This window comes from Syngnathus acus, chromosome 11, assembly GCF_901709675.1.
Source record: "Syngnathus acus chromosome 11, fSynAcu1.2, whole genome shotgun sequence".
NCBI lineage: Eukaryota > Metazoa > Chordata > Actinopteri > Syngnathiformes > Syngnathidae > Syngnathus > Syngnathus acus.
This window is the reverse complement of record NC_051096.1, coordinates 2854434-2881274: the sequence shown is the minus strand read 5'-3', so window position 1 is coordinate 2881274 and position 26841 is coordinate 2854434. Positions and strand designations below refer to the sequence as shown.

The window sequence follows — 26841 nt, the reverse complement described above, 5'->3', positions numbered from 1 at the left end:
GCATTTAAGACATGACGTCACAAAGATGAATTAACCAATAAAAGGACCACATATCAACGCCCCACCCCTATATCCTTTTGACCAATCAGTACGAAGCCCTGAGGTGGAGGAGGCGTGGCACAGCTTGCTCCTATATAAATTAGACCCACACGTGTTTTTACTGAAAAGATGATACATTGTAATAAAAGACGGACTGGTTACAGTTTTATTTTTCATTTTCACAGCTCATTGGAACATCTTTGACTTCTTACTTTTACCTTCCACCGTTACTCGACTCACAACGGAAGTTTAAGTTTGAACATTATTTAAATGGCTTCGTTTTTCGAAATGTACTTTGAAGCGAGCAAATGGTGCGATGGTCTCGTATGCCAGGTAAGTGTTAGAATAATTACATATATTTGATATTTACCTATGTATTTAATACAAAATACATTTTCTAAGGGGGTGGGTGATGGGCAACTTATTCGTCCATCATTTTTGCTATGTATTGTGTGCGACTTGTCCTTTTATGTACGTGTTCCCTTTTTACCGTTTGATTTAAAATGCCCGTTTGCCATGTACGTGGAGACTTTGTCACTTTTCTCCTATGCTCTACTCGTCCCTTTAAATATGCTAAAGTTTGTTACTTTGCTTTCTTTTGTGCCTTTGTATCTTAAGGGTGCTTTGAGACTCGATTTAAAGTGTTTTATTCCATCCTAACTCAGGCCAGGCGTGTATGTAATGTACTTTAAACTTTGTATGACATTTACCAGTAAATAATGTTCGCAGCCTTCATGTTTTGACGGAGGAGACCAGCAAGATCTTTTAGGAACTAACACACAAGAATTTAGGGACCAAGAATGTGCCATTGTGTTTTAAAGGAATATATATATTGTTACAAGAATGTACGCTTTAGCCATATAACCATTTTGCGAGCTTTATTAACAGTTTCCAATATGGTACCGGCTACCCCCCTTCTCCAAGGCTTTGAGGTTTTTTTTTAGCTGATGATAGTGATCAGCCAGCAACCTAAGATAATGGAGGAGGCCCAACTGTATGTTTGATTGGTTATTTTTATGCGATTTGGCCAATCGTCAAGAGCCCAGATCTTGGGATGTTTTCCCGTGAACAGAATCCGAACAACCACCTCCAATAAGGAATTGTATGTTGACACTTTTTTTGCTGTTCAATTTACAAGCCACAAAAAAGATCGTTGCTCAAGCACTTTTACCGAAACAGTTGGGGTACGGTTTCTGTTTTGGTCCTCTTTGGCTGATTGACAGGTTATATAGTCATTTCGGACGGCGGAGTTTTGTTTTCGTGGGGACCGATGAAACTTAGACCTTCTTTTCCTAAGCGGCCTTTCTTGCCACGCTATCTAACACAATAATGAGTGAATTTGGGATAACTTGATTGAAGATTTATTGATCCCCGGGGGTGGGGAAATTCAGGCCCCAGCAGTATTCATACCACAGAGCGGGTACATAAAAGGGGGAAAAAAATGAACAGCAGCCAACCAGCCCCCCTCAATACCAAAGAACACCACAAAACAGCCTCCACGGGGTCCACAAACCGGCGCAAGGGCAGTCAAGTTCAACCTCGGCCAATGGATTGTGGTCGCCAATCGGTGAAAACATCACAAAACAGGCAAACGTGTGAGCAACGTCCTGATTTACAATTACTTCAACCTTGACTTTTGTGTTGCTTTTGTTCTAGGTGTGCTTCACAAAATACAAAATATTTGCCGAGTTCAAGCGTCACATATTCTCGAAAGAGCACCAGAAGGTTTGGCACCGAGGTTAATGGCTTACTCTGCATTCTGTTTAAAAGCTCTGACATTGAATGTTTTTTTTTTTTTTTTTAATCTTTCCAGAAAATGACCCAAGTGTTTGAGACAGGTAGTGTATTACTCCAGCCATTACTAATCGTGCTCAAACTACAACTCTTAACAAGTAACGTTTCTGAACTTCACAGAGGGCCACTCGCTTCCCGGTAAGCCGTCTTCTATTCCTCCTTGAATTCCTGAAACGGAGCCAATTGAGGAAGGAGCCGTTCTCTCTCTCTGCTTAATGTTTTAAAAACAAAATCGCATATAACACCGGTGTGTGTTTGTCAAGTCTGAGACGAGAGACCTTGATTTTGAACTTATTCACTTGACATTTTCTCTCCAGGCAAGCTCCCGCTCATCATTATTATGGACCGAAGCTTCCATCAGATGACCCAACATCCCATTTTAGGTTTGGTGATAAGAGTGTAGCCTCTAATTTGTGTGGTTTATGATAGTTCCGAAAGCGTAGCCTAGCTTGTATTAAGCAGCAAACGGCTAACACGCAGGTTAAGCTAGCTGGTAGGCTTGACAATGTATTTTGAAGAGCTGACTAGAACTTTTTGTCTTTGCTGTAACCTTGACTCGTGTTCCACCCGGGAGTAGAAACGTCTGCTAGCTTGTGTAGGATGGGACAAGCTAGGTTATTTATTACAGGTTACATTCCAACATAAGCATAAAACTAATCTAGCTAGGTTATTTCAAGATTCAAGAGTTTTTTTATTCGCCATGTTTGAGCGTGCCAAACAAGGAATTTGACTTCGGTAAATCACAGCCTCTGTTCAACATTTAGGTGACTAACAACATTCAGGACATGTGAACAATGGCAAATATTCTCAAACATCCTCTGATCTTAACTCCCAAGAGGGCAAGGAAAAACTCAGAACTCCAGCTAGGGGAAATGAGAAACCTTGAGAGGAGACCACAGATGGTGAGGGTCCCTCTTCCAGGATGACCAGGCTGCAATGGATGCAGAGAGGACACATAGTACAAACAGTGTAGACAAATTCAAAAAAGGAGTTTATTACAGGTTACATTCCAACATAATCATACGATCAAGATAGTTTGGAAAACCCTGACAGCTTGTGTTGCGGTGTGATGGCTGAACTGGAGCACTTCTCGTAGGACTGCAACTGCTGACCGTTTGTTTTAGTCGGGGAATGGACAACGTTTTGTACTTGTGCCACGTCTGCGAGGAGCTCGTGACGGGTCAGGATATCTTGGAGCACATCAACTCCAGCTGCCACGAATGCAACTACTACGTGAGTGGAGCTTACTTTTCAAAACTTTTTTTGCCGCCTCTCCCTCCACGCCTTGCGTCTCTTTAGAGCTTTATAGATTCCATCAATACGGAAAGGCGGAAAATTTTAAAGCAGGCCAATGTGGACAAGGTCGGACCGCTTAAGGTTTGTCGAATGGCTCGGTTCAGTCTTGGCGGGTTTGCGTACGTTGCTCTTAAATTCTTTTTCCTCATTTCTTTTAGATCCTAAATTTGCCTTATTGGCTGACTGCCACGTACGCGTCGTCGAGCTACTTCCAAGGTACGCAGCCCGCCTCTCGTCGAGTGAATCGTTCCGTCCTGTTCTTAGGGGATTTGCTTCTTCTCCCCAGTGATGCGCTGGCTCAGCATGTTTGTCCAGCTTCCCACGCTGCTCGAAGGTAGATCTGTCCGTCTGGGGTATTCGGAGTGAGCCAGAGCCTCAAGTGTCTTATTTTGACAGATGTGAAGCCCATGCTTGAGACGGAGAAAGAGTACCAAAAGGTCCACAACAAATGTCCACTTCCGGGTGAGTCATTGTTATTTTGTTTTGTACAATCAAATATGTGGGCTCAAATGTATTTATTTCCTCTGGTAGATTCTGCTGAGAAGTCGTACAAAATACGTTGTCAGGTATACAAGATACACGGTACTCACTTTGCTGAGTCAGCCATTTTGGGACACCTGTAAGCAAGTTTGGAATAAATGATTACATTTGCAGAACTGTAACATCCAGTGCCACAAGCCCGAGGAATATTTGCAACACGTGCAAAGCGCGGCGCACAGAAAGGTGAGCGTCGGCACTTGGATGTCGGATCGCTGTGTGCTCGCCTCATAGATTTTGATTGCAGACGATGAAGAGCATCTCCAGTCACGGTAACATGAATTCGTCAGCCGACACGCAAGAAACCAAAGATGGCGTTCCTTGTCCGCCAGGTCTGAAAAATATCTTAAACCAACTTGGAAAGCACATGCAGCGAGGTGATGTTCGTCCCGGCGTCCATTTTGCGGCTGCCCGTGATGACGGTGACGAGTGTGCGTTTTGTCCAATAGGTGTGTCCATGATGGTGTTCTGCCTCAGCTCGCCGGCGCCGGCGTCTGAAGCCGTTTGCGTGTGTTTCGCATGCCAGGACGCCGTCCCTCAGTCAACGCTGGCCAAACATTTGAACTCGCACAAGCATTTCCTGAAAACACTGGTCAGCTCTCGCACGCCAGTCTCACTGAATACGGGCTTAATGGTGACCTTTTTTTTTTTTTTTTTATCTCCTAGTTGCATCTGAATCCGTGGCGACTGCCGTTTGGTTGGCGGCAAGTTCTGGGACGCCGGTTCTTGCAGTCCGAGGTGGAGGCAGAAGAGAAGGAAAGAGGGTGGAGTCAGGTGGTTGTGAAGGTGAAAAAGGACTTTAAAAAGAAAGAAAAAAAATCTCAAAAGACATTTTAGTTAACTCCTCCAAAATCCGTCTCCCAGGTGATGGATTTACCCTCCTCGATGTTAAAAAGCATCAACCCACCAAGTTACCAGAAAGGTCGGTATCCAAAGCGGACAAAATGGCAGTTGCGTGACATTTGAATTATCTCATTTGTGTGTCCGCAGTGATGGACAAACTGTCGAGCCACACCGTTGTGATGAAACGCAGCGGTAAACGCTCGCCGCAGATCTATCGTAATTTTCGGACTATAAGTCGCGTTTTTTTTCATAGTTTGGGTGGGGGGGGCGACTTGTACTCAGGAGCGACTTATATATGTTTTTTTTCACAAATTTTTACTTGATCATTAACACATCACTTACTTACAAGTATAGTTGACCACATGTTACTTTTAGTATAGTTGATCACTTCACATGCTTTGATATCTTTATCTTGAACATATGCAAAACATGAAAAATAGAGAGAAAAAATCAAATAAAGTAACACTTTAAAGCGCCATATCCTCTGGACATGTCTTCTGTCACCAGGATGACATAAAGGACGAGAAATTTGATCGATGGATTTAATGATTTGGAGTGACACAAATCGTTTGATAATATTGTTGTTTATGTGATAGTTATTTAAAATTCGTTGTATGGGCCTGTGGAATAATTTGAACTGCGGCACACGGCATTGTTGACAAAGGACGATCGATGGATTTAATGAATTGGAGTGACACAGATGGTTTTATAAACGTGTTATTTATGTAATAGTTTTAAATAATTGAATGTTACGTCAGGCCCGTTCTCAGCTCCTCGTTTGTGTTTGTCACGTTAGCATACCGTATCGTTTAGCCTGTTGTTGCTCGTTCATGTCTGTTCTTGGTGTTGGATTTTGTCGACTAAATTGCCCCCCAAAATGCGACTTATACTCCGGAGCGACTTATATATGTTTTTTTTTCACATTTTTGGGCATTTTATGGCTGGTGCGACTTATAGTCCGAAAATTACGGTACACACTTTGAGCTCACAAAGCTGAGCGAGTCTGAATTGTTTTCAGTGCCGGCTTGCCAGACGTTCAGCCGCCTCCACGAACGCAAAACGTTCCCACTTTTGGGTGAGTCGCTCAGGAGCTGTCCCTCCCCTGCGGGTGCTGAACGCGTAAACCCCATTGCAGGGCGCAATTTTCTGGTGTCGCACGAGGTCCACGACGCAGCCCGTCACGCCACGTACAACTCGGTGCTGTGTCTGCTGTGCGGGAGGCGGCTCACGGACCAGGAGGGCTACGCGCACGTTTTCAGCTGGGAACACGTCGTCATGTTTCTCGTGAGTCCTTCCGCTCGGCCCGAATGCTAAGAGCCACAAATGTTGACACCGGTGACGTTCAAAAAGGACCGATTCCATCCCGGCTCGCTGAGCATCGGTTGTGGTATCAAGGTTTTACTGGACCTGGCGGCCCAGGCTGCACGCCTTCGCAACGTGTCTTTTATACAGGCAAGTAACTAAGCGCAGTTAGGAACCCGAACGACGTGAGCGCAACTAAATCTTGTCTTCCACGCAGACAATAACGTTGGATAAGCCCATCGAGGAACCGTGCGATTACAACAAAGGTGAATCCCTTGGTGTTTGCTCTGTGTTTTAGCGACCAAATATTTATTTAAAAATATATAAAACCCAGACAATGTTCATCCTCCATTTTTGCTCGTCAGTGAAATTGATCCTAAGTGCAGCAAAGCGAAGGAGGAGCAAGATTCCGCTCATCCCCCTCGTCCTGCCTCGAGCAGCGTTGGGTAAGACAAACGAAAAAACCACGCTGGCTTTCGTGTCAGCCCAGAGGTTCCCTTTGTTTCTTGTCAGAACTAAAAAGGATTTTAACTTTTATCTTCAAGTTCCCAAAGAAACTGTGACATCAACAACAGCCGCGAACAGCAAGAAACCCGCACACTCTTCAAAACATACCAATGAAAGTCCCAAAGACAGTAATCAGACCTCCGGCCTCCAAAAGACAGAGAGTGAGACGAGGCAAGGAAATGCAGAAGGTGAGGAAAAAAGGCCCGGTGAGGCTCTGGATGACAAGCCGGGCTGCAAAAGACAACGAAGGAGCGCCAGAGAAATCACGCCGCATGAAGAAAAGCCAAGCAAGTCCACCTTGCATGGACTTGCCCCGCCGTCAACTCCCAAGCCCACGACAGACAGCCATGGCGCCACCGGTACCAAAACCATTCATGCTCCGACTGGCACCAAGCCCACACTATCGAATAGCATTAACGGAACCGCCCCTGTCGCTCACTGTGCGGCTACCTCCAAGTGTGTGGCGACCCAATCCAGCCCCAAACCATCGCTCGTCGTGTCCCCCTCGTTGCACAAGGTACCCAAAGCTGAACCTGAAAGCGACGCTTCACCAAGCGCTAGCAGCACAGCCCAGAAAAACCCGGCGGCGGAGGCGGGGGTTGGATCTCAAAAACCCGAAGCGGCGAGTTCCAAGAAGGTGAACATCAAGGGGGGCGTAGACAGCGACACAGAAGCTCGGGTCTGTAAGACGCGCTCGTCCGCCCGACGCCCGAGCTCCACAGCCCAGCCGTCGCACAGCAAAGCCAAGCCGACTCTTTCTAAAGTTGGTACGTAGCCGTGTTGGCTGTCTTGAAGGGTCCTTGCTCTAAAATGACTTTTGAATAACTTTTCAGGCCTGGGCTTCATCGTTGCGGTCAACAGCGACGGGAGGAAGCAATCCTACTGCACGCTATGCCATATCCGATTGGACCGCTCCAGTCACCCCATGGAAAACGTTCACTTCCACAACTACATCGTACGTGCCTACATAAGAGTCCGTCCGCTACTTGAGAGGTTGATGTGATTGCTGTTGTGTCCTACACAAGAAACGGAGGTTCCCGGAGGTGAATGACGAGCACTTGGTGGGCATCAACCTAGAAAAGTTAGCCTTCAGCTTCACTGAGGTGGAGAAGTCTTTGGGACTTCGCAACATCCAGGTGAGTTAGAGTCTGGAAAAAAAGACTTTGTTTTTCTGATGAATCGACTCTTTGCCCAGACAATCGAAGTGAGCGAGGAAGAGTACAACGAGCTGTCGAGTCTTCCAGAGGCTCAAGGTAAAAATCTGAGGACGATGAATTTTCGGATGGTGCCTCGAATAAGCATGTCTTTGTTATTAGCGCTGCAGAGATTGGAGACTCAATTCCGGGTCGCATCCAAGTCTTTGATACCTGTGGGACAAAAGAGTTCCCTCACCTCCACGCAAGGAAGTTCCACCCTGGAAGAAGGTAAAGGAATGCACAGAGCAGTGTCCTGTGTGTTGATAATAGATGGCCACTTTGATTTCATCTTTCAGCCTCTGACACAGAGGTCCACGTTAGCACTGCCGATGATGAGCTGAAGCCCGTTCTTGAGAAAATCCATGGACTCAAATGTAAAGAGCTTTCTGAGACACACCGCATTGATTATATTGATTTAACGTTAGATGAAGAAAACCTGGAAGGCTTTGAGCCCTCAACTTCATCGCCTTTAAGCCAAAAACTGCAGACTGATGATCTCCCCATAAACGATGCTGGGAAGAATGCGGACGGTTCTGATGAGCCCTTGCCATCAGTGTCACTAGGCCCAGACCCAAAGATTGAGCCAATTTTAAAGGCCGAAGAGAACCTGCCTTACTTGAGTGAGCCCTCGCCACCGCTCGTGTCGGGACTCCAGCCTGGTGATCCAAACTTGAAAGGTGTGGAGAAGAATCCAGGAGGCTCCGACATGCTTTCACCTCCAGAGCCGTCAGGATCAGACCCGCACGTCAACGGTCCGGGTCTAACTCTGCAAGGACCCAATAGGTCCTCATGGTTGTCGCTGGTGGGACAAGACCGGCCAAAGAGTCCGGTCGGGAAGTACAAGGGAGAAAAATGGCGCAGTCCGAATCAAAGTGTTTCGCAAGCGGTTCTTCTCGCAGGTAGGTTGGCTTTCACCCCGAAAGGTCGCCGTGGCGACGTAACTCACTCGTGCGTCTTTTGATACAGGAACTGCAAGCAACTTGACCATGTTCTTGTGGGTGAGGGGACTGTCAGTCATCGGTAGGTAAACAAGCCCCACCCCCCTTTCCAAGAAATATGACTATTGATGCTAGGCAATTGCGCAATCAGGTCTGGCATCGGTGTACGAGTGTCGTGGGACGTCTTCATCCTTCTACTTGTGCGCGAGCTGCCGCCAGAAGTTCACCGTCAGCGGTATCTGCCCGCACATGGTCAGCGTGGACCACCAGTCGATGTACATGGTGAGTCGAGCGCCGTCGCTCACAACTCGCCGTGACGGAACTTTAAAAGCCTTTGCCTTGCAGATGAAAGCATTTCCTCACTTTTTGGAGACGTTTTGGTACGAGGCGGACCTCGTAGAAGAAATGAAACTGGATATTCTCAATGATATTGCTGTTAAAGTCGCTGCTGAGGAGCGGTACAAAAAGATGGATGCAAAGGTAACTGTTAGGGTTTACAGATTATTTTGATCGTATGACTATGTTGGAATGTAGACTAGAATTTATTAATTTTGTTTAAACCTTTTACCCTTCCTTGACTCTGAAAAGTTTAAGTTGTTGAAACTTTCCAAATGGTGTGAAAACATTCTTGCTTAGTGTCAAACGCGCACTTTTTATCAAAGTGCCACCGGCGCCCCGACAACGGGTTCGATAAGCCGGGGTGAAGGGACTTGTCCGTATCTAACCACCCGATTTAAATTAATTCTACCAGAATCTAATTTCTTTGTCGCCAATCCCTCTCAAGTCAACCGACGCGCGAGCCGAGTAACTCAATTCGAGGGGAGTCGTCGAAATGACCGCGCCATACTGATGGCTCCCTTCGGTTGTTTGACGCTTGTGTTATGTTACGGGAATTTACGGATATTTTTAGATGTCTTTGTTAAGACCTCAGGGATTCGTTGGTGTAGCGCACCCTTGCACTAGTTTTGCCGAAGTAACTATTGATATGGGTCTGCTCTACTTTGTTGCTGAAGTAGCGAGCCTACTTCTCTTTATTCGAAGAAGAATCGAATTAGTGGAAGTATGACAATAATAGTATTTGAGAAGGAATTTAATGCATTAAATCATTAATTCTAACACGGTATATATAAACACTTAACCGTTGGAATGCTTCAACTAACTCGATTGTTTAAAAGGAATAATATTTCTCTTAAAACGAATCAAAATGATTTACACGGATTATAATTATCCTGCAATTAATTTTGAAGGCAATTTAATCCCTCAAAATTGTCCAATTTAGCTTTTGACGCGGCCCGACAAAAAAAAGAACGGGCCCGCGCTCAACGGACAATTACGAATTTTAACTCTACCACTAATCCAAATAATCTAATTTAAACACCTTCGTTATTTTACTCAAGTGAAGCAAATATTTGAACGAATTAAATATTTAACGAGATGCACTCATCCCTTAAATAATTATGAAGGCAATTTAATCCCCAAAATTGTCCAATTTAGCTTTTGACGCGGCCCGACAAAATAAGAACGGGCCTGCCGCACCCAACGGACAATTGAATTACCTTTAACTCTACACCAATCCAAATGATCTAATTTAAACACCTTCGTTATTTTTATTTATTACGGTACGATTGCATACCATAATAATCACCCGTCAATGAATCGAATTGTCAAACTAACCACAAACAATCGATTGCATATATCATACAAATTAGCGCACAACGAATTAAATTAATATATAAAACACATTTATTGAAGAAGCATGAAATAGAATCACTCACTGATACCCGTGCAAATAAAATCATTCAATCCTCCAAAAACTGAACAATCCCACTCACTGATACCCGTGCAAATAAAATCATTCAATCCCGGAGTACTTTGATTGTAAAACATAAATCAGAAAAGAAGGAAAAGGTAGCTACCATTTGGGTGCTATTTTTTTGGTGGAAATAAAGTCGAGTGATCAGTTCGATCTTATTTCTAAAATTCCAATTTGGGAAGTAGGTTGGCCTCGAGAGGACCGACTACCCGATGACTGTGAATCCAAAGTCAGACCTCATTCGATCATCGCTGTACGCACAGCGACGAATGACTCCACTTGCAAGTGCTTAAAAAGGGCATACTGTCTCCCGTGTGGTTCTTGCAAAAATAAGTTCGAGTGAGCACCACTCTAACAGTAACCTAGATGATAAGGTCAAAAATGCCTTCTTGTGCTAAAACCATTTTTTTTTTTTTTAAGGTTGTACTACTCCTTGATGAAATGTACGAGCACGTTTGGAACGCGCCAGCTGGAGAAGGTATTGTTGAATGTCCCCAACCGTGTGACCTTGTACTGTTTTTAAACCGTCCATGTCCTTCAAAGCGCTCACCATGCTGCAGAGTGCCATGTCCCAGTCCGACGGCTCCTCACAGCAAATTGGTAGGTCGACACTTTTAGATGACCAATGATCGAGTGTCTTCTTCATCTTGAACTTTTCTATCATAGAAGCAAGCCAGGCATCTGAGAAACACAGTGCACGCGACATGGAGTTGTGTGGGGACCAAAATGCTGTTTTGCTTTCGTCCGCAACTAGCGCAGTCGTCAGTCCGCAAGAGAGCGGCAGAAGTTTTCAGAGTCCGACCGAAGCGCCGATTTTGAGTTGGGTCTCCAGTACGCCACCTTTCGTCAAAGTGAAAGAGGAGGCGGTGCACTCGCAATGCAGACCTCCTGAGAACAAATCGGATTTGCTTAACCAAACTCCACCTCTTAATCAAGTGAAGAAAGAACCGATACCCGTAGAGTCCAAAGTCCCTGTAGAACTCGGTAAGAAGCAGCCTAGTTTGCAAGTGGAACCTGAGCTGAGGTCTCCAGCATCTGGATCTGGAACAACTCCTGGTCCAACTTCTGTGGAGACATCCACTTTTCAAGTGAATGCTGATTTGAACCCCTCAAAGTCCAAACCACTGAGAACTGGTGGATCCATTTCTAAGGTGCAGGCTGAACTCTTGCCGCAAGAGTCACGATCTCTCAAAACTTCTGAAGAGACAGTATGTCCTGCATCTGCCAGACTTGTCTCTGAAGTAAGGCCGAAATTTCAAGTGAAGCAAGAACTAATGCCACAAGAGTTAACTGCTGGTCCAAGTTATGGAGTGAGCGCCGAACCGACGATCGCAGAACGTGGCGCTCCTACCTTGCAACCGCCTTGGATTGGTCAGGTGAAAGATAGAACTGTCCCCTTGGATAGTGTATCTTTTGTAACTCCCAGGCTAAGATCAGAAACCGAGCCTCATTCCCAACTCAAAACTTTGCTCTTGGAGGACCTGTCTACTCCAAGCATCTCTGAAGCTCAACCAAGTTCTCAAGCGAAAGATGACCTGACACGTTCGCAGGGGAGACTCCACGCCACCGAGATACCATCTCATTTTTGGGTAAAAGAGCAAGCTCGCGCTAAAGGTGGCACTTCTCTAGCCGCGACATCGACAATTCGTCAAGATAAATCCCTTCCCACCAGGAAAAGAGAATCACTTGAATCTCTGGACCAACTCATCTGGATTTGCAGCAATAAGACCCCACTGGCTGAGCCTATGCTTGTCAAAAACGGACTCAAGTCATCACAAGCCAAGATGGCAAAGGTCGCTGTGGTTGAGCCTTCAGGGGACCCGGCACATGGTGACCCGGAAAAGTCTAAGGCAGCAGACAACAGCAGCAACCCGGCGGCAATGGTGCCGAGCAACGGCAACCAGGATATCAAAAGCGGCACCATCAATCCACGGATGCAACAAGTGGCACCGGATGCTTTACCCCACAAGTCGGTCATTTGCATGGAAAAGTCCACCAACACTGTTGTCCCCCGTGACCTGAATTGGCCTGGTGACGTCATCGTCAAGCCGGATACTAGTTGCGTAGATGCCGGTCCAGATAACGTTGTCCCTCAAGGCTTTGGGAATCCCGCTGAAAAGCAAATCCCAGTGAGCAGTGGCGTGGCTGCCGCAGACCACCAGGCGTCTTTCGCCGGTCCAACGGCAGAACAACTGCAGCCATTAAATCCCGGTTCTTGCCAAATACCTCCGGTCTTAAACGTGCAGCCGGGGTACGATCACAGGCTAGCTATGAATGTACCCGCAGAGAGTAGTTGCAACAATGTCGGCCAGACGTACCCGTTGCAGTTTTACATCCAGCAGGCACCGAACCAAGGTGCCGTGGCGGTGAGCGAGCAAACGGCGGCTTGGCTGAGCCATCCAATGCAGCCGCGGTTGCTGCAGCAGCTGCCGTACCAGAGGCCGTGGCTCCCGGCAAATGTGACCAATAGCGCCCCCCACCTTTGGACCCACCATTTTGGCTCCTATTTCGCCACCCCCATCACACTCTTATCGGTCAAGGACGTGTTGGCTCGACCCAGTCCGCCGCAATGACGAAAATGGAATGTGTATAAACAAATTGAAGTTATGCGCCCAAGTTTTATTTTGTAAATATTTCTATTTTGCTTTCCTCCGCTACCTTTTGTACTTTTGTATTCAATGCTGCCATGTTGCAATTCCTATCCAGTTGAATTTGATCTGTAAAGTTACTGTCAGCAATTGGAGCAGATAGGAAGTTAAATTAAATTCACTGTTAACCACTTCAACCTTGTCAGCATGTTTTGTTTTCAAGTGTAAAAGATTGTAGACAAGTATGTTTTTTTTTTTTTTTTTTTTGGACAACTGGTGGATAATTACCTCGCGTTAGGTTTTTTTCCTCTTATAGGTGTCAAAACACATTGCAAGATGTCGCTTTGAGTTTGCTGCTGTGAAAACAAGAGCGCTTATTTTTTATTCACATGCTTTATCTTCACATACCACGCTTGATTGGACAAAAACTGAATGAAATATTCGGAAGCGATAGATTTAAAAGTTTAATGCCGCTCAACTGTTTTTCCAAAAAAGCCTGTGATGTATAATTGGATTTACGTCAGTGGTTCTAACACATACCACGAGAGGGAGACAAAATTCCACAAGTGGCTTTTTAAAAAAAATAATAATTTTTAAACGATGGATGTTTCGCCCAGTGCGCAAAAGCACCCAGAATCGCCTCTGATCGGATGAATTATGTCAAGGGTGTCCAAACTTTTTGCAAGGAGGGCCAGATTTAATAAAGTGAAGGGGCCCCGGGGGCCAATAGTTTTTTCAGACATTTTTTAACGACAAACATTTCATGCAAATACACAGTTATAAAACAAATTTCATTGTCACAATTGTCTTTATTTTTCAAATGACAAAATAAGCAAATATAAGCCATTCGGGCAGATGTGAACCACTCTAAAAACACATTCTGCCTTTCATTCATACCTGAAGAGTCAGATAACATTGAACAAACTGTTTGGAATGCCTTACATTTACATGAGTTTGAAATTATTTTTGCCTCATGAACATTTTAAACGGGAGTTATAAGCAATGCAAATCTGTCTTATTAAAACTTAAAACAAGTGAGTTTTGCTCTTGTCATTTACAATATCTTTCAGAAAGTAAGAGTTTGTGTCATGTCTACAGATTTATAACATCAACAGTATTAACATGGCCACTTCGTAATGTTTAATATGAAGTGATATTTAATTTTTATTTCATTTTGACTCACAGCCCCGCGTGAAGAATCGCTGTTGTGATGCCATTTCAGCTTGGAGCTGCTTCACTTTATCAGCGCGGTTACTCCCTGTTAGCTTGTCGTATGTGTCAGCATGTTTAGTCTACTAGTGTCTCTTTAGGTTGAAATCCTTAAACAAGGCAACCGTCTCTTTAGAAATTAGACAAACACAATTGCCTTGATTTTCAGCGAGCAACTATTGTAATTCCCATTTCTCTTGAAAGCGGCGGCCCTCTATCTGTCCTCGTTTTCTTTGCAGTCGCCATGGCAGAAATGAGCGGCGAGGGGTGGTGCTGCCACCCTTTGGTAATAGGAGGAATTACAGGTTCAAGTTTCTTTTTTTGTTTTTTAGATTCAGTTTGACAGTGCAGGCGGTCAATAAATAATACATTATAATACCGAAGCTGCGGGCCGTATGAAATCTGATCGGCCCGGACTTTGGACACGCTTGATATAGGCTTATTGATAACAAGGGAATTAATGAGCACGATAAAAACATAATTACAGAAATATCCTCGTACTAAAAGCCATTTCCCGCAGTGAAAGTTTTCTGTAAGCTAAAAAGAAAGAAAAAAAAAGACTAAGAACATATTTACCTTGTATTCGTCCTGCATCAGGAGCATTCCAGGAGCTTGAAATTCGCACCTGCGTGAAGCTGGCCCCCCAGCCCACGCAAAATTTAAGGAAAATAGTCTGTTTCGTTTGTGCTTCGTTTGTGCAGCAAAAAAAATCCTTTGTGCTGCTATGCTTTTTTTAGTTATGAAAGATTATTTTATAGGTCATCCAGAGTTCACCCAGCCTCCCATCTGCTCCAAACGAACCCAAAATGGTACCGTTCGTTTGTGCTGGTTTGTGCTGCAAATAATCTTGTTTGTGCTGCTTCGGTTTTGTAGATATTCTACATTTATTTTCTAGCAAGGACGTCACCCAGCCCCCCGTTTTCCTCCAAATGGACCCAAAATGGTACCGTCCGTTTGTGCTTTGTTTGTGCTGGTTTGTGCTGCAAAAAGTTTCATTTGTGTTTCTACGGTTTTGCAGATATTACACATTTCATTTATAGAGATGACGTCACCGTATTTCGTCGCGAATTTCAAGCTCCTGGAATGCTCCTGATGCAGGACGAATGCAAGGTAAATATGTTCTTGGTCTTTTTTTTCTTTTTAGCTTACAGAAAACTTTCACTGCGGGAAATGGCTTTTAGTACGAAGATATTTCTGTAATTATGTTTTCATCGTGCTCATTGATTAATTCCCTTGAATACATTTGACGAAACAAAACGATAACATATCTATAGAATTGTTGTTGTATGTGTGTGGACGTCAAGAAAACTAAAAAGGCCAAGAATGAACAAAATCGCCAAACGGAAACTCAGCATTATACAGCTATATCTTTTTTCATACTGCCTCCTGGTGGTCGAAGCAAGCAAGCAAGCAGAAGGCCCCTTCAATAAGTTAATCATTCATCTTCCGCCTATTCAATTGTGTAATGACTGCAGAGTCTATAAAATACAATATTATAGAGTGCCATTTTCAGTCTTTTCATATCAAGCAGTGTTTGAGGAGCGTAGTTTGAGAAAGAATTTGAATTGTTTATATCCGTGGTCACCATGGCGAACCAAGACCACCAAAGCCATTATTGTCCCTCATACTTACAAAGAGCTACAAAAAAAAAACAAGCAAAGAGGCAATCATCATATGCTTTTGGAACCCTGTCTGCTCCCACTGTGGAATTCTGGGCGGCACACAAATTAGCCTAGCCAAAGTCAAATCAAGTTAAGTCATTGACAAAAATAAAAATAGATTTCATGAGGCTCACATGAAGAAAAAAAAAATCGAAAGCAGCTTTCCAATCTTGAACACGATCTTTGATTTCAGGCCGTTTTGCACTCTGCTTTGTTCCTCTTGACAGTTCCAGGCGACCCGGCAAACCGTGACCCCTGCCAGCCCACCCTGATGGTGTGAGTACACGCACGCACGCACACGTACACACTTGCACACACACAAGCTGACAATGCCAAAGTGCAACAGGAAAGGAGATGAGATGGAGGGGAATGGCAAAGCCCGAGCAAGGACCTGAAAGTGGATCTTGGCATCTCATCCCCTGGCAGAGATGAGAGGCCCGCTGAGTAAGGTCGCCTGCTACGTTCATTGTATCCGTCGTGATAAGTCGGCAGTGTGTGTGATGGACAAATAACTCGTTTTCAAATCAGACAAGAAGTAAAAACTGGTCAAATATTTAAAAAAAAAAAAAAAGATATTATTAAAATTGAAGATCATTTGCAATGCTAGTAATGACACACGTAGGTCTGACACCTACCTCGGCGTCCTTTTTACAGCGGCTTTCTCTCCCTAAGGCGCAATTTGGTAACTCTCGGTTGGGTTAAGCTGTCTTTACTGAAACCGTCGCGGGGATGAGTTCATTGACACTAGCCCACTAGCTGAGTTTAAGGTAACTACCTCCGACCAGGTCTGGCTCATTCCGATGTTCAGGGTATATTCAAGATTCAAGAGTTTATAGTCGCCATGTTTGAGCGTGCCAAACAAGGAATTTGACTTCGGTCCATCACAGCCTCTGTTCAATGTTTAGGTGACTAACAACATCCCCTGATCCTTATCTGTCTTCACTAAGAACTGAACGGTTCAAAGTATGACTGTGAAAGGACATTTTAAGCTTTCATTATTGAATACAGAAGAACCACGCTCCACATCGTAAAATGTACGTGGAAAAAAAAAACAATCAATCATCAAATCAAAGGATTATCAAGAGAAAGTTTAATGAATAAGGGAAAAAAGTGACACATCTCAATTGTTCGTACAAACGACGACAATCCACTCGCCGTTTCTCATTTAAGCGAGAATGATGCCGTCGCAAACCTCTTTGGATTGTAAAGAAAAGAAAAGAAAATGCAACTTAACTACAAAAACACTTCAACGATGATTACGGGGTCCCTTACTTTAACAGTCCTTACTCACGTGAGAATACATTCATGTATGAATAAAACATCCATATTGAATATATGTTGATGATCCATCCATCCATCTTAACTCAATATTCAACGCAACCTAACTAAACAATGGTTATAGGTGGGTCCCCTTACTTTAACAGATGTCATTGGAATGCTTCAGCTGTTAGTTATTTCATGGCAAAGCAAGAGAATGTCAAATGTACCCTTACTTTAACCCATGTCATTGTAAAACACAACTTCATCGAACACTCACTAACTTAACACATAATCAATCGTAGCTAACCTATGCTTATGGCCACTCCTTATGTTAACAGATGGAAGGGATTTTATGATAGCAAAGCAAAGCATCCTAAAATGATCCAAAAGTGAGTGTGTGTGTGTGCGTGTACTTCAAAACAGATCGTGTTTCCCGAGTCAATAACTTCGACTAATCTAACGACGGGTTTACCATGTCAGGGCAGTCTAAATTTGGCACCGTCTGCTGGTGAAATCTGGAACTGCAACAGCGCCGAACTGCTTTTTAATAAGACTTCATTTTGAGGAACTAACTTCCAACTAACCGTTTGTTAGGTCTCTCTCGTGTCAAGCTTCTGGTGAAATTCGGAATTGCACTTGAGCCCATTTGCCCGGGCCAAATCCGACACACATTTGCGCACCGCCATTTTACTTGACGAGCGCTGCACAAATGGGTGACGTCGGGCAGCACCCACGTGATCCCACGGGGATGCCGTTCCCAGGCTCCGCCGGCTGACCGCTCACTTTCTGGGCCGGATCTTCATCTCCACGAATCTCAGGCAGGTACTCCATGATGGCCCCAAATTATTCCAGGCGGCATTGGTTTCGTCGCAGGTGCCGGTTGCCTTGTACAGCCCGTTCAGGTTGCAGCTGGCACAGTCGTTGTACCACCAAGCGCCCTTCCAGTAATTGGCGCAATTGATACTATTCTTGTCTTGGTCGCGGTCTTTGGTGGTGAACTTCTCCCCAGAATGGTAGGTCATTCTATCGCCTGCAAAGCACACAAACTTGCTTTTGAGCACACTCAGGCGGCGCAGGCTCTCGAGTGACTGCCAATGCCGTCTGACCTGCCTTCAGCTCTGCCAATGCCGTCTGACCTGCCTTCAGCTCTGCCAATGCCGTCTGACCTGCCTCCTGACCTGCCTTCAGCTCTGCCAATGCCGTCTGACCTGCCTTCAGCTCTGCCAATGCCGTCTGACCTGCCTCCTGACCTGCCTTCAGCTCTGCCAATGCCGTCTGACTCTTCTCCAGGTCGCTGGAAATCGCGGTGTGACTTGCCTTCAGCTCTGCCAATGCGGTCTGACCTGCCTCCTGACCTGCCTTCAGCTCTGCCAATGCCGTCTGACCTGCCTCCTGACCTGCCTTCAGCTCTGCCAATGCCGTCTGACCTGCCTTCAGCTCTGCCAATGCCGTCTGACTCTTCTCCAGGTCGCTGGAAATCGCGGTGTGACTTGCCTTCAGCTCTGCCAATGCCGTCTGACCTGCCGTCTGACCTGCCTTCATCTCTGCCAATGCGGTCTGACCTGCCTCCTGACCTGCCTTCAGCTCTGCCAATGCCGTCTGACCTGCCTTCAGCTCTGCCAATGCGGTCTGCAGCGCCGCCCAGTGGCAGGCTAAATCGGTGCAGTTGTGGTCTGGGATGCTGTTGGGCAAAGTCGCCACCAGCGCGCCCAACTCTTTGACGATGTCCTGAGGCCTTGGAACACATAAAGGGTATACATGAAGCTGCCATCCTGTGTGTGTGGGGGCGACTTCAAGTGTTTGTTCATTGCGTGCGCGCGTGCGTACCTGTTCAAGTGGAAGAAGACGATGTTTTGGATGACAAGCACGACCAAGAGGAGCGTCGGGACCACCGCCAGAATGGAGCCCCAGCGTATCTGAACAAACTGAGCGCAAACGACGTCACAGGCGGCGGCGTCTCTCTCTCTCTCGCTCTCTCTCTCTCCCTCTCCCCCGACGGAGCGAACGACTTGCAAATGCTTTCAACTCGACCAAGCCATTTGTCAAGCGCGTGCGCGTCCATCCGATGCGTACCTTGCGCTTTGGTGGTTCGCCGATCAGCTTCTGGGTGCTTTGGTTTGACATCCAACTGTGTTGACTTTTTTGTGCTCTCATTCTATTCTTACTTTCTACGTATGAATGTCCCCAGCTGTACGTGTTGTTTGTTCTGCGTCTAATGCCGTATTTTGTGTTTAGCCAAGTGACGTGAAGTTTTCTTTACACTTGACGTTGGTTTTGACCTTGTTTGCGGCAACGAGATGGGACAGCTCTGGGGTCGGTCGGTGAATTATTGACAATATTTCATTGATTGGTTGATCTATCTATCCATTCATTCATCTATTTATTTTTCTATTGATTCATTCCTGTTTTTCTTCATTTATTTGTTTCCCGACACCGTGAGTTCGATTCCCACGTTTGACGGTGTGAATGTGAGTGACCAAAACCAAAAAGCGCATGTGTGTGAGTGTGCAAGGAACAATAAAGAGGAGCAATACCAAACGCCACCATGGTGTGGTGTCTTGTCTCCGATTAGATGGAGATTGAAACGGCAAACCCAACATACTGAAACACAAAAAAAGACAAGAGCTCTAAAGCTGAGGAGAATGCCAGCCAAGGCAAAGCCATGTAACGTCGCGAGCCCGGCGCTATTTCAGAAAAAAGGATGCAACTCCAAACGGCAGACTTTGTCGTCGAGTAATCATAATAATCAATACATTTGATTGATAAGGGGCCTTTCAGAGCACTCAAGGTCGCCGTACAGACATAAAATAGTATTTAAAAAAAATGACTGGAGTAGAGTGATGGATAAGCTGACTCACGTCTCTGACTGGCCGACGGCCACAGGCAAAGATGCTCCTCCGGACACGCCGTCGTCAGTGGTCGCGGAACGGTCCTAAATCCAGATGAGGGACAAAGGTGTGAATTTAAATGGCGGAAGTTAGTCAATTTGCAGTCTTGTACGCTGTTATCAAAGAAGTTGCCATAGTAAAAGACTCCTGAAGACATATTTACAGTATTGTATACCTTGTTACAAAAAGTTGTTGTAATAACAATAAACAGGATGTATACTTCTGCTATGGTCAATTGTGACCACTAGAGGTCCCTGGTTAACCAAGGTTAACAACGGAACGTCGCATCTCCGTATGTTACACACGCGCACGCGCGCACACACACACGCTTATAAATCAGTCATCATTAAAAGATATATTCTTTATTTTATTAAAGCGTGCTCCTATTTTAAACTCACTTTATTAATTGTGTATGCATACATTAATGTTTTGTTTTTATGTATTCATGTTTTTCTTTCATTGTTGTAAAGCGCTTTGAGCTGCATTTCTTGTATGAAAGGTGCTATACAAATAAAATGTATTATTATTATTATTATTATTATTATTATATTCCTTGTACTGCTCCTTCATACTCCCATACATTATTTACTGTGTGGAGGTGTGGGGCAATAGATACAAAACAAACACAGATCCAATCTTTATTCTTCCAAAAAAAAAAGAAGCAATACGACTTGTGAATAATGCTGATTATAGAGAACCATCTAACCCTCTCTTTATTAAACTGAACTCACTGAAACACAACGACCTAGTCGACTTTAAAACCATCCAACTCATGTACAAAATAAAAAATAATCAATTGCCAAACAGTATCCAGAGGTTGTTTGAGTGGAGGGAAAGTACCTATTATTTAAGAGGAACACTTATGTTTAAAAGAGATTTGGTGAGGACAAACTCAAAGTTACATTGTATCACAGTGTGGAATTATGGAACACCAGCAGTGAAGAACTAAAGAACTGTAGTATCTTACCTAAGTTTAAAAAAATGTCTAAGGACAAAATATTGACGGGATACCGTAATATGCTGTGAAGTTGTTTAAGTTGCTTTTGTATTTCTTTTGTATTTATTTCTTTTATATATTTGACGATGGTCCAATCTTGACAGAATCAAAGACATATGTAGTTACAAGGGGTAGAGCTTAGGCTTCCTTCTACTCCCTTTTGAACAAATATGAATTTACTGCAAAGGGAAAATTATAATGCAATATCATTTTTTCTTTTTTTATGTTCTATTGTACTATGGAGTTATCATTTTCTGTCTTTCTTACATTTTTCTTGTATTTCTTTTCATGTTCGAAATTAACAAACAAACAAAACAAAAACGTTAACGTTTCACTAACGTTGGTGACTAATGTTTACATTTTCCATATTGATACAATATTCTCTGCATGTTGTTTATACTATTATTGTACTATTTACATGTATGAAACAATTTTTGAATGTTCTAATCATAAAATATCCATTTAAATGTTTTCATATACATTGATTGACACGCAGAATAAATGTACGATTGAGAGGGCGCGGTCATGCAATCGCGGCCCTGCCACGAGGCAGACGAGGCCATTCCTTGCAACCACCCCAAAAAGATCTCTTTCTGAATGATATCAAAATATGCATTTATATGCGTTAGAACAACGAGGCAGACTAGGCCACTGCCGGGCGACAGTTGTGGCCGACCTGCAACCACCCCAAAAAGATCTCTTTTTTAATGATTATTTTCTTTCAAAGTTGTTCTAACTCATATCAATGCGTATTTGGATAGAAAGGATCAAATAAAACGGAGGGTGCCTTTTCTGAATGTTATCAAAATATGCATTGATATGAGTTCGAACAACTTAGAAAGAAAATGATCATTAAAAGATGTTTTTTTTTAGGCCGAGTGTAAGGGCTGCCTTTGAAGAAACAGAGCAAGCTTCCAAAGTTTTGATAGTCACATAAACGCACGCATGCACTGTAAATGATGCAATTACAACCTGCATGGTCTGAAGCTCCATCTCTCCTTTGCAGTCGGGTCAGCGTGTTGACGGTGGTTGGGCAGCAGAGGAAAGCTGGCAGTGTGCTTAACAAAAGCAAAATGACACACACGCACCTTGAATGAAACCAAGGCGGCCTGGGCGTCACTGAGCTGGAAACATTTGGCATCAACAGCATCTGGTCAGAAAAATGTCTTCAAGATAAGGGAGTTTTAAGAGAAACGAAACCTTCTCGCACACGCATGCACGCACTCATGCACGCGCACACGCGCGCACACACACACACGCACTCACGGTGCTCAAAATTCCAATTGACGGCAAGGAAACATTGCGCCGCTGAATGACCTTAAATGGAACGGCCTGAGCGTCACTTTACTGGAAATGATGGAAGAGGCGGACGAGAGAAGACGAAACTTTACTTCCTTTACTTATTACGGAACATTTTGTTCTCAACTTGATACTTTTCTTGCGACGTTGGCAAAATAGCTTGTTGCCGATTGATTCCTGGATGCAGGCAAGTGCCACGTCGAAGTGAGCCGGACAGTCATTTCGGTGCTCTCGTGCATGAGTGAGTGTAATGTCACTGAAGAAGGAAGAAGAATTTTCTTTCCTGAGATAGATCATCGTCAAACAGTTTGGAGATGCTGAATCATTTCAGGGACTGTAAATTCAGTCCACGTGCTGCCTGCCCCTTGGCCAGGCAAGCTTGTTTTTTCTACTCAAGTGCGGCCCACGTCAAAAGAGTCCACATCCAACTTTTTCTTATTTTCATCTATTGCCATCTATTCCCGCGGAGACCCTTTGTACGTGTGCACGTCTTTGCCCCGACGGAACGCGATATTACTTGGGCAGAGGCGTAGCCAGGAATTTTTCCAGTAGGGGCGCACGCCCACAGGAAAAAAAATCGAACATCACCCACGCCGTTCGCTGATCGCTAAAACAACGTCCGGGAGGCAAACGGTGAATGGATAACATCGCGCACATAGAATAGCGCAAGCACATTCGCGCAAGACCGAAAGAAAAAAACGGCATGAAAATGAAGAATCGAAAAAGCTCGATTTTTTTTTTTTTTTTCCAACCGGGGCGCAGGGAGTCCTAACCGGGGCGCCGCCCCGGCTCGCCCCGGCTTGGCTACGCCTCTGTACTTGGGCCACCTTTGTGGCCACCACTTTGATTTCATTCGGGATGGGAAAGAGGGGAAGCGAGCAAAAAAGGAGCCACAACCTTTGGGGTCACTTCAACCTGCTACGTTTTAAAGTGACGCCAAGTCATGTGTCAAAGTATTTGATTTTTTTGTTTTGGACTCGACATCAGTCAGAGTGGAATCAGCTCATGACAACGTCGACTGACTGAAAGATCAAAAACATTGGCTCACTCAATCGGCCGACATTTTCGGATCACATCAGGTGGGTTGCTTGCGAGAAAAGTCAAATGAGCAGGTTGTCACGTGTTGGAGCTAAATGCAGGCAAGCAGGAAGGATGGCTTCCTAAAAGACACTGGCGCTTTTGAACCAAGGGGGTGTCGTGTCCAGTGGCGTGCCGGGAGCCATTTGTCAGTTTCAAATCCAACCGGCCCAATGGCAGAATAATAGAATACCGCTGTCACTTGACTCCACTATTTAAGCGCTGACAATGGGTGAAAGATTTGATCCTAAAAATACATCATCAAACACATCATTAAGATGGTTAGCAGGCTACTGTAGCGTTTGAATGATGTTTTAGGTTGCATTAGCCATTTTATTTTCCATGACTCAAACGATATGCAGTCTATTTATCTTCTAAAATGCAAGGTGAATCGCTCGGAGAGCATCCGAGACGGATATTAGCATACGGATTAGCCCGTGTTGTGCCCTAAGCCCCTAAGCCTGGCTCTTTACCATTTTCCTCTGCGGTTGGTCTTTTGAAAAACATATTTGTGAGCTTTGCGCACTCGGCAGCATCATCCTGTAAAGCAGGGGTGTCCAAACCTTTTGCAAGGAGGGCCAGATTTAATAAAGTGAAGGGGCCCGAGGGCCAATCGTTTTTTCAGACATTTTTTAACGACAAACATTTCACGCAAAGTAAATGCGTAAATTCAGTAGAAACATTTAAGACACGTTTAAAGACACATTTCTATGATATGGCCTTTAACTAACCTGTAGTGGCCGATTCGGCTGGAGTTTGTTTTCTCTCCCTCTCCCTAAATAATACATTATAAGACCGAAGCTGCGGGCCGTATGACATCTGATCGGGGGCCGGATTTGGCCCGCGGGCCGGACTTTGGACATAGCTACACATAATTATTATGTGGTAGTAGCGCGTCAAAAAAGTGCGAGGAACAAAATGGGATCGTGATTCAAAGCCCCGCTCATCTAGTATCACGCCGCCCCCCCCCCCCCCCCCCCACGCCAGATTTGGGTTATGTGTGCAACTTGAAAAAAAGATTTGAATGGTAAATCTGATCATTTATTACTTCTCTTCATCTTTCACGGTGCAACACACTACTTCAGTGGTTCTTAACCGGGGGTGCGAGAATGCTTCCTAGGGGGTGCGAGGACACCCTGGGAGAAATGTACAATTTTTCAGGGATAATGGTCGGGTCATCGAAAAAAGTGAAAAATTCTGAAAATCAAGAAGTCATTGTGTTAATTGGCATTAGGGATGTAACTGCATCTGAGGCAGTATTTCAGCTCAAAGTATTTTTGTTCTTACCTATTAATGGTGATCAATGAGGCGGAACATTGTTCTGTGTCGTATCACACGGACCCGTTTTAGTGACGGACCGCCGGCGAAAATCTCCGCTAGGAAAAGCACGTTTTTTTCTAAGCTGTTGACTAGCCAAGTTATAGTTAAGTTTCTTAAGCCTTATTAACCACCTCTCACGCCTGTATATGCAGCTAATAAGGTAATGAGGGTGACGTTTTTGTGTTGTTTCATTGTGGAAGTTTGCATTTGATTTATGTACCTTGTTTATCTGTAGCATTGAAGCTTACAGCTAATATAACCACTTGTTTGCTGCAGTATTGTAGTATTGAATATGTTTATTAGTGGTGGTATATATATGTATATTGTAATGATTATTGTGATAATGTTTAAAAGTTTTTTTTGTTTAATAATCTTGTAGGTATTATATGTTTTGTGATTAAGTTTATTAGCAGTAGTGCAATATGATGTGAAAAGAGACCAAAGGAGATTATTTTGAGCATATTTATTTATTGTTAAGAAATGCACTGTATGTTTTTGTTTACACAGTTCTCACGGTCTGTCAAGTCAAGATAAACAGATCAGTAACAAAAAGAACTCGAAGCTGTCTTTTATATACGAGAGGGAGTTATAAGGGATAATGCTAATTAAGCCTTATAGCTGTAAAGTAAATCTATTATAATTATTTAATATATAATAATTTTTACTTATTATTTGTATTTGATGTAGTTTAGATTTATTTTTGTAAGTAATAAAGTTAAGTACTGTTAAAATTCAGCAGTTTCTCCACGGACTGGGACAAGAACTGGCTGGATATTTTGACGATCCTGAATTTGTTCAAACGCTTGCCTAATTGGCTGATGTGTTCACAGCACTCACTGAGCTCAATCGCTCACTACAAGGAAGAGGGATGAACATTTTGATTGCAAGTGAGAAGTTGGCTAAATTCAAAGACAAAATTGTTTTGTGGATTAGGCGTGTAAAGATAGGGAACTTGGCAAATCTTCCTTCCCCTGAAGAAACAGTCACAGAGGATGCTTCCCTACATCCAGATTTTGTTTCAAAAATTGTTGAACATCCGCAGATACTGTGCACCTCATTTGATGACTACTTCTCGTGCGGAGAGCTACAACCCTGTGACGACTGGATCCGGCACCCTTTTAAGCAGAAAATGGAAGATGTTGATGATGATAGCAACCTCAAGGAAGATCTCATCGAACTGAGAAACAATCGTGGAATCCAAATGGAGTTTGCCGATGATCACTCGGAGCACTTCTGAGCTTCTCAGTTGGAAACGTATCCTGCACTGGCAAAGAAGACTCTCACTGCTCGTGCCTTTCGCAACTACTTACCTCTGCGAGACTGGATTTTCCTGTCTGCTTCACATCAAAACCAAGAGCAGAAATCGGCTGGATCGTCAACACGACATGCGAGCAGCACTCAGCACCAAGACGCCAAGATTTGATGCCATCATAAATGGAAAGCAACAGCAACAAAGTCACTGAGTTTGGCGCTCAGCCATAATAATTCACAACACACCATGCATAGTACAAGCACAATGTTTGTTTTTGTTTTCGTTTTCCTAGTATGAAAGATATCTTGATTTTTGTAATCCTGCAATGCATTATTTTGTTGTCAGTTATGTAAATAAAGAATGAAATACATGATGGTTTTGTTATTTACACATTATGATATCAATATTGCTTTTCATCAATTCTGGAAGGGGGTGCGAGAACTGGTTGGTGAATTGAATGGGGTGCGAACAAGGAAAAAGGTTAAGAACCACTGCTACTTGATTCATGTTGTGATTATTAATTGTTCATCAATCAAAAATGCAGATAAACCAGTGCGACAAGAAGCTCATTGGTTACAGCCTCAAAAGCAGACAAGTAAACATCAGGTGTTAACCCAAACAGACACACTCACCAGATACTTTCAGTATCAATTTAGTAAAATATGAAAGACTCATTTGAAACTAAGCGTCTGGCCAGTGGTGGTGAAAAAGTCAATAGCTGTTTTGGGAATGGCGTACATTGTTAGGTTTTGGTGAAGCCCTCCGAACATCATAGGAGAATAGGGGATAAGTGATTTCAAATAAAGTCGTTCAGTCTTAATTTCAGGGATATTTTTATTGCGTCACGCCTGACAAGCCGGAGCACCGGGAGAACGAGGTGGGCATCAGTGCTATAGTAATGAGCAGGTCTCCAAAGACAACACTAAAAGCGCTTCAAACAAACTGAGTAGTTCACCCGGCGCTCGGCTTTTCCCCATCCAATACGACGGCAAAGTTAAGTTACATGTACCAGTAGAACCAGTTTC

The 26841-nt window shown here is 44.0% G+C and overlaps 1 protein-coding gene and 1 long non-coding RNA gene across 3 annotated transcripts; one reads left to right on the top strand and one right to left on the bottom strand.

Annotated features, from left to right (window-relative positions):
- Window positions 1-162: 162 nt before the first annotated feature.
- LOC119130115 lies at window positions 163-26204 on the top strand. 2 transcript variants are annotated; one of them, XM_037263705.1, is made up of 34 exons: window positions 163-372; window positions 1696-1764; window positions 1853-1877; window positions 1954-1971; window positions 2151-2216; window positions 2930-3066; window positions 3133-3210; window positions 3288-3345; window positions 3416-3463; window positions 3526-3591; window positions 3661-3695; window positions 3784-3852; window positions 3914-4043; window positions 4116-4258; window positions 4333-4452; window positions 4531-4588; window positions 4657-4701; window positions 5528-5584; window positions 5645-5793; window positions 5860-5961; window positions 6029-6077; window positions 6177-6257; window positions 6357-7085; window positions 7152-7273; window positions 7344-7454; window positions 7514-7571; window positions 7635-7742; window positions 7811-8413; window positions 8481-8534; window positions 8604-8734; window positions 8798-8932; window positions 10686-10743; window positions 10809-10865; window positions 25607-26204. In XM_037263705.1, the coding sequence occupies exons 1-34, from the start codon at window positions 310-312 to the stop codon at window positions 25624-25626; spliced, it is 3852 nt and encodes a 1283-aa protein (XP_037119600.1). In that variant the 5' UTR covers window positions 163-309; the 3' UTR covers window positions 25627-26204. The 2 variants fall into 2 exon arrangements, with proteins under 2 accessions (XP_037119600.1, XP_037119599.1); XM_037263704.1 differs by lacking the exon at window positions 25607-26204 and adding an exon at window positions 10932-13062.
- Window positions 18146-19012, bottom strand: LOC119130457. The gene is made up of 4 exons (XR_005099417.1): window positions 18811-19012; window positions 18588-18718; window positions 18234-18392; window positions 18146-18191 (listed from the first exon to the last, which is right to left on the bottom strand). It is a non-coding gene; the product is annotated as an uncharacterized LOC119130457 (long non-coding RNA).
- Window positions 26205-26841: the final 637 nt, after the last annotated feature.

Excerpts from the sequence above, each read along its gene's own strand:
- LOC119130115 (XM_037263704.1), top strand. The coding sequence starts at position 310 with ATGGCTTCGTTTTTCGAAATGTACTTTGAAGCGAGCAAATGGTGCGAT. Across the intron at positions 4,453-4,530 it reads GGAGTCAGGTGGTTGTGAAG|GTGATGGATTTACCCTCCTC; the intron begins GTGAAAAAGGAC and ends TCCGTCTCCCAG. Across the intron at positions 7,455-7,513 it reads TGGGACTTCGCAACATCCAG|ACAATCGAAGTGAGCGAGGA; the intron begins GTGAGTTAGAGT and ends CTCTTTGCCCAG.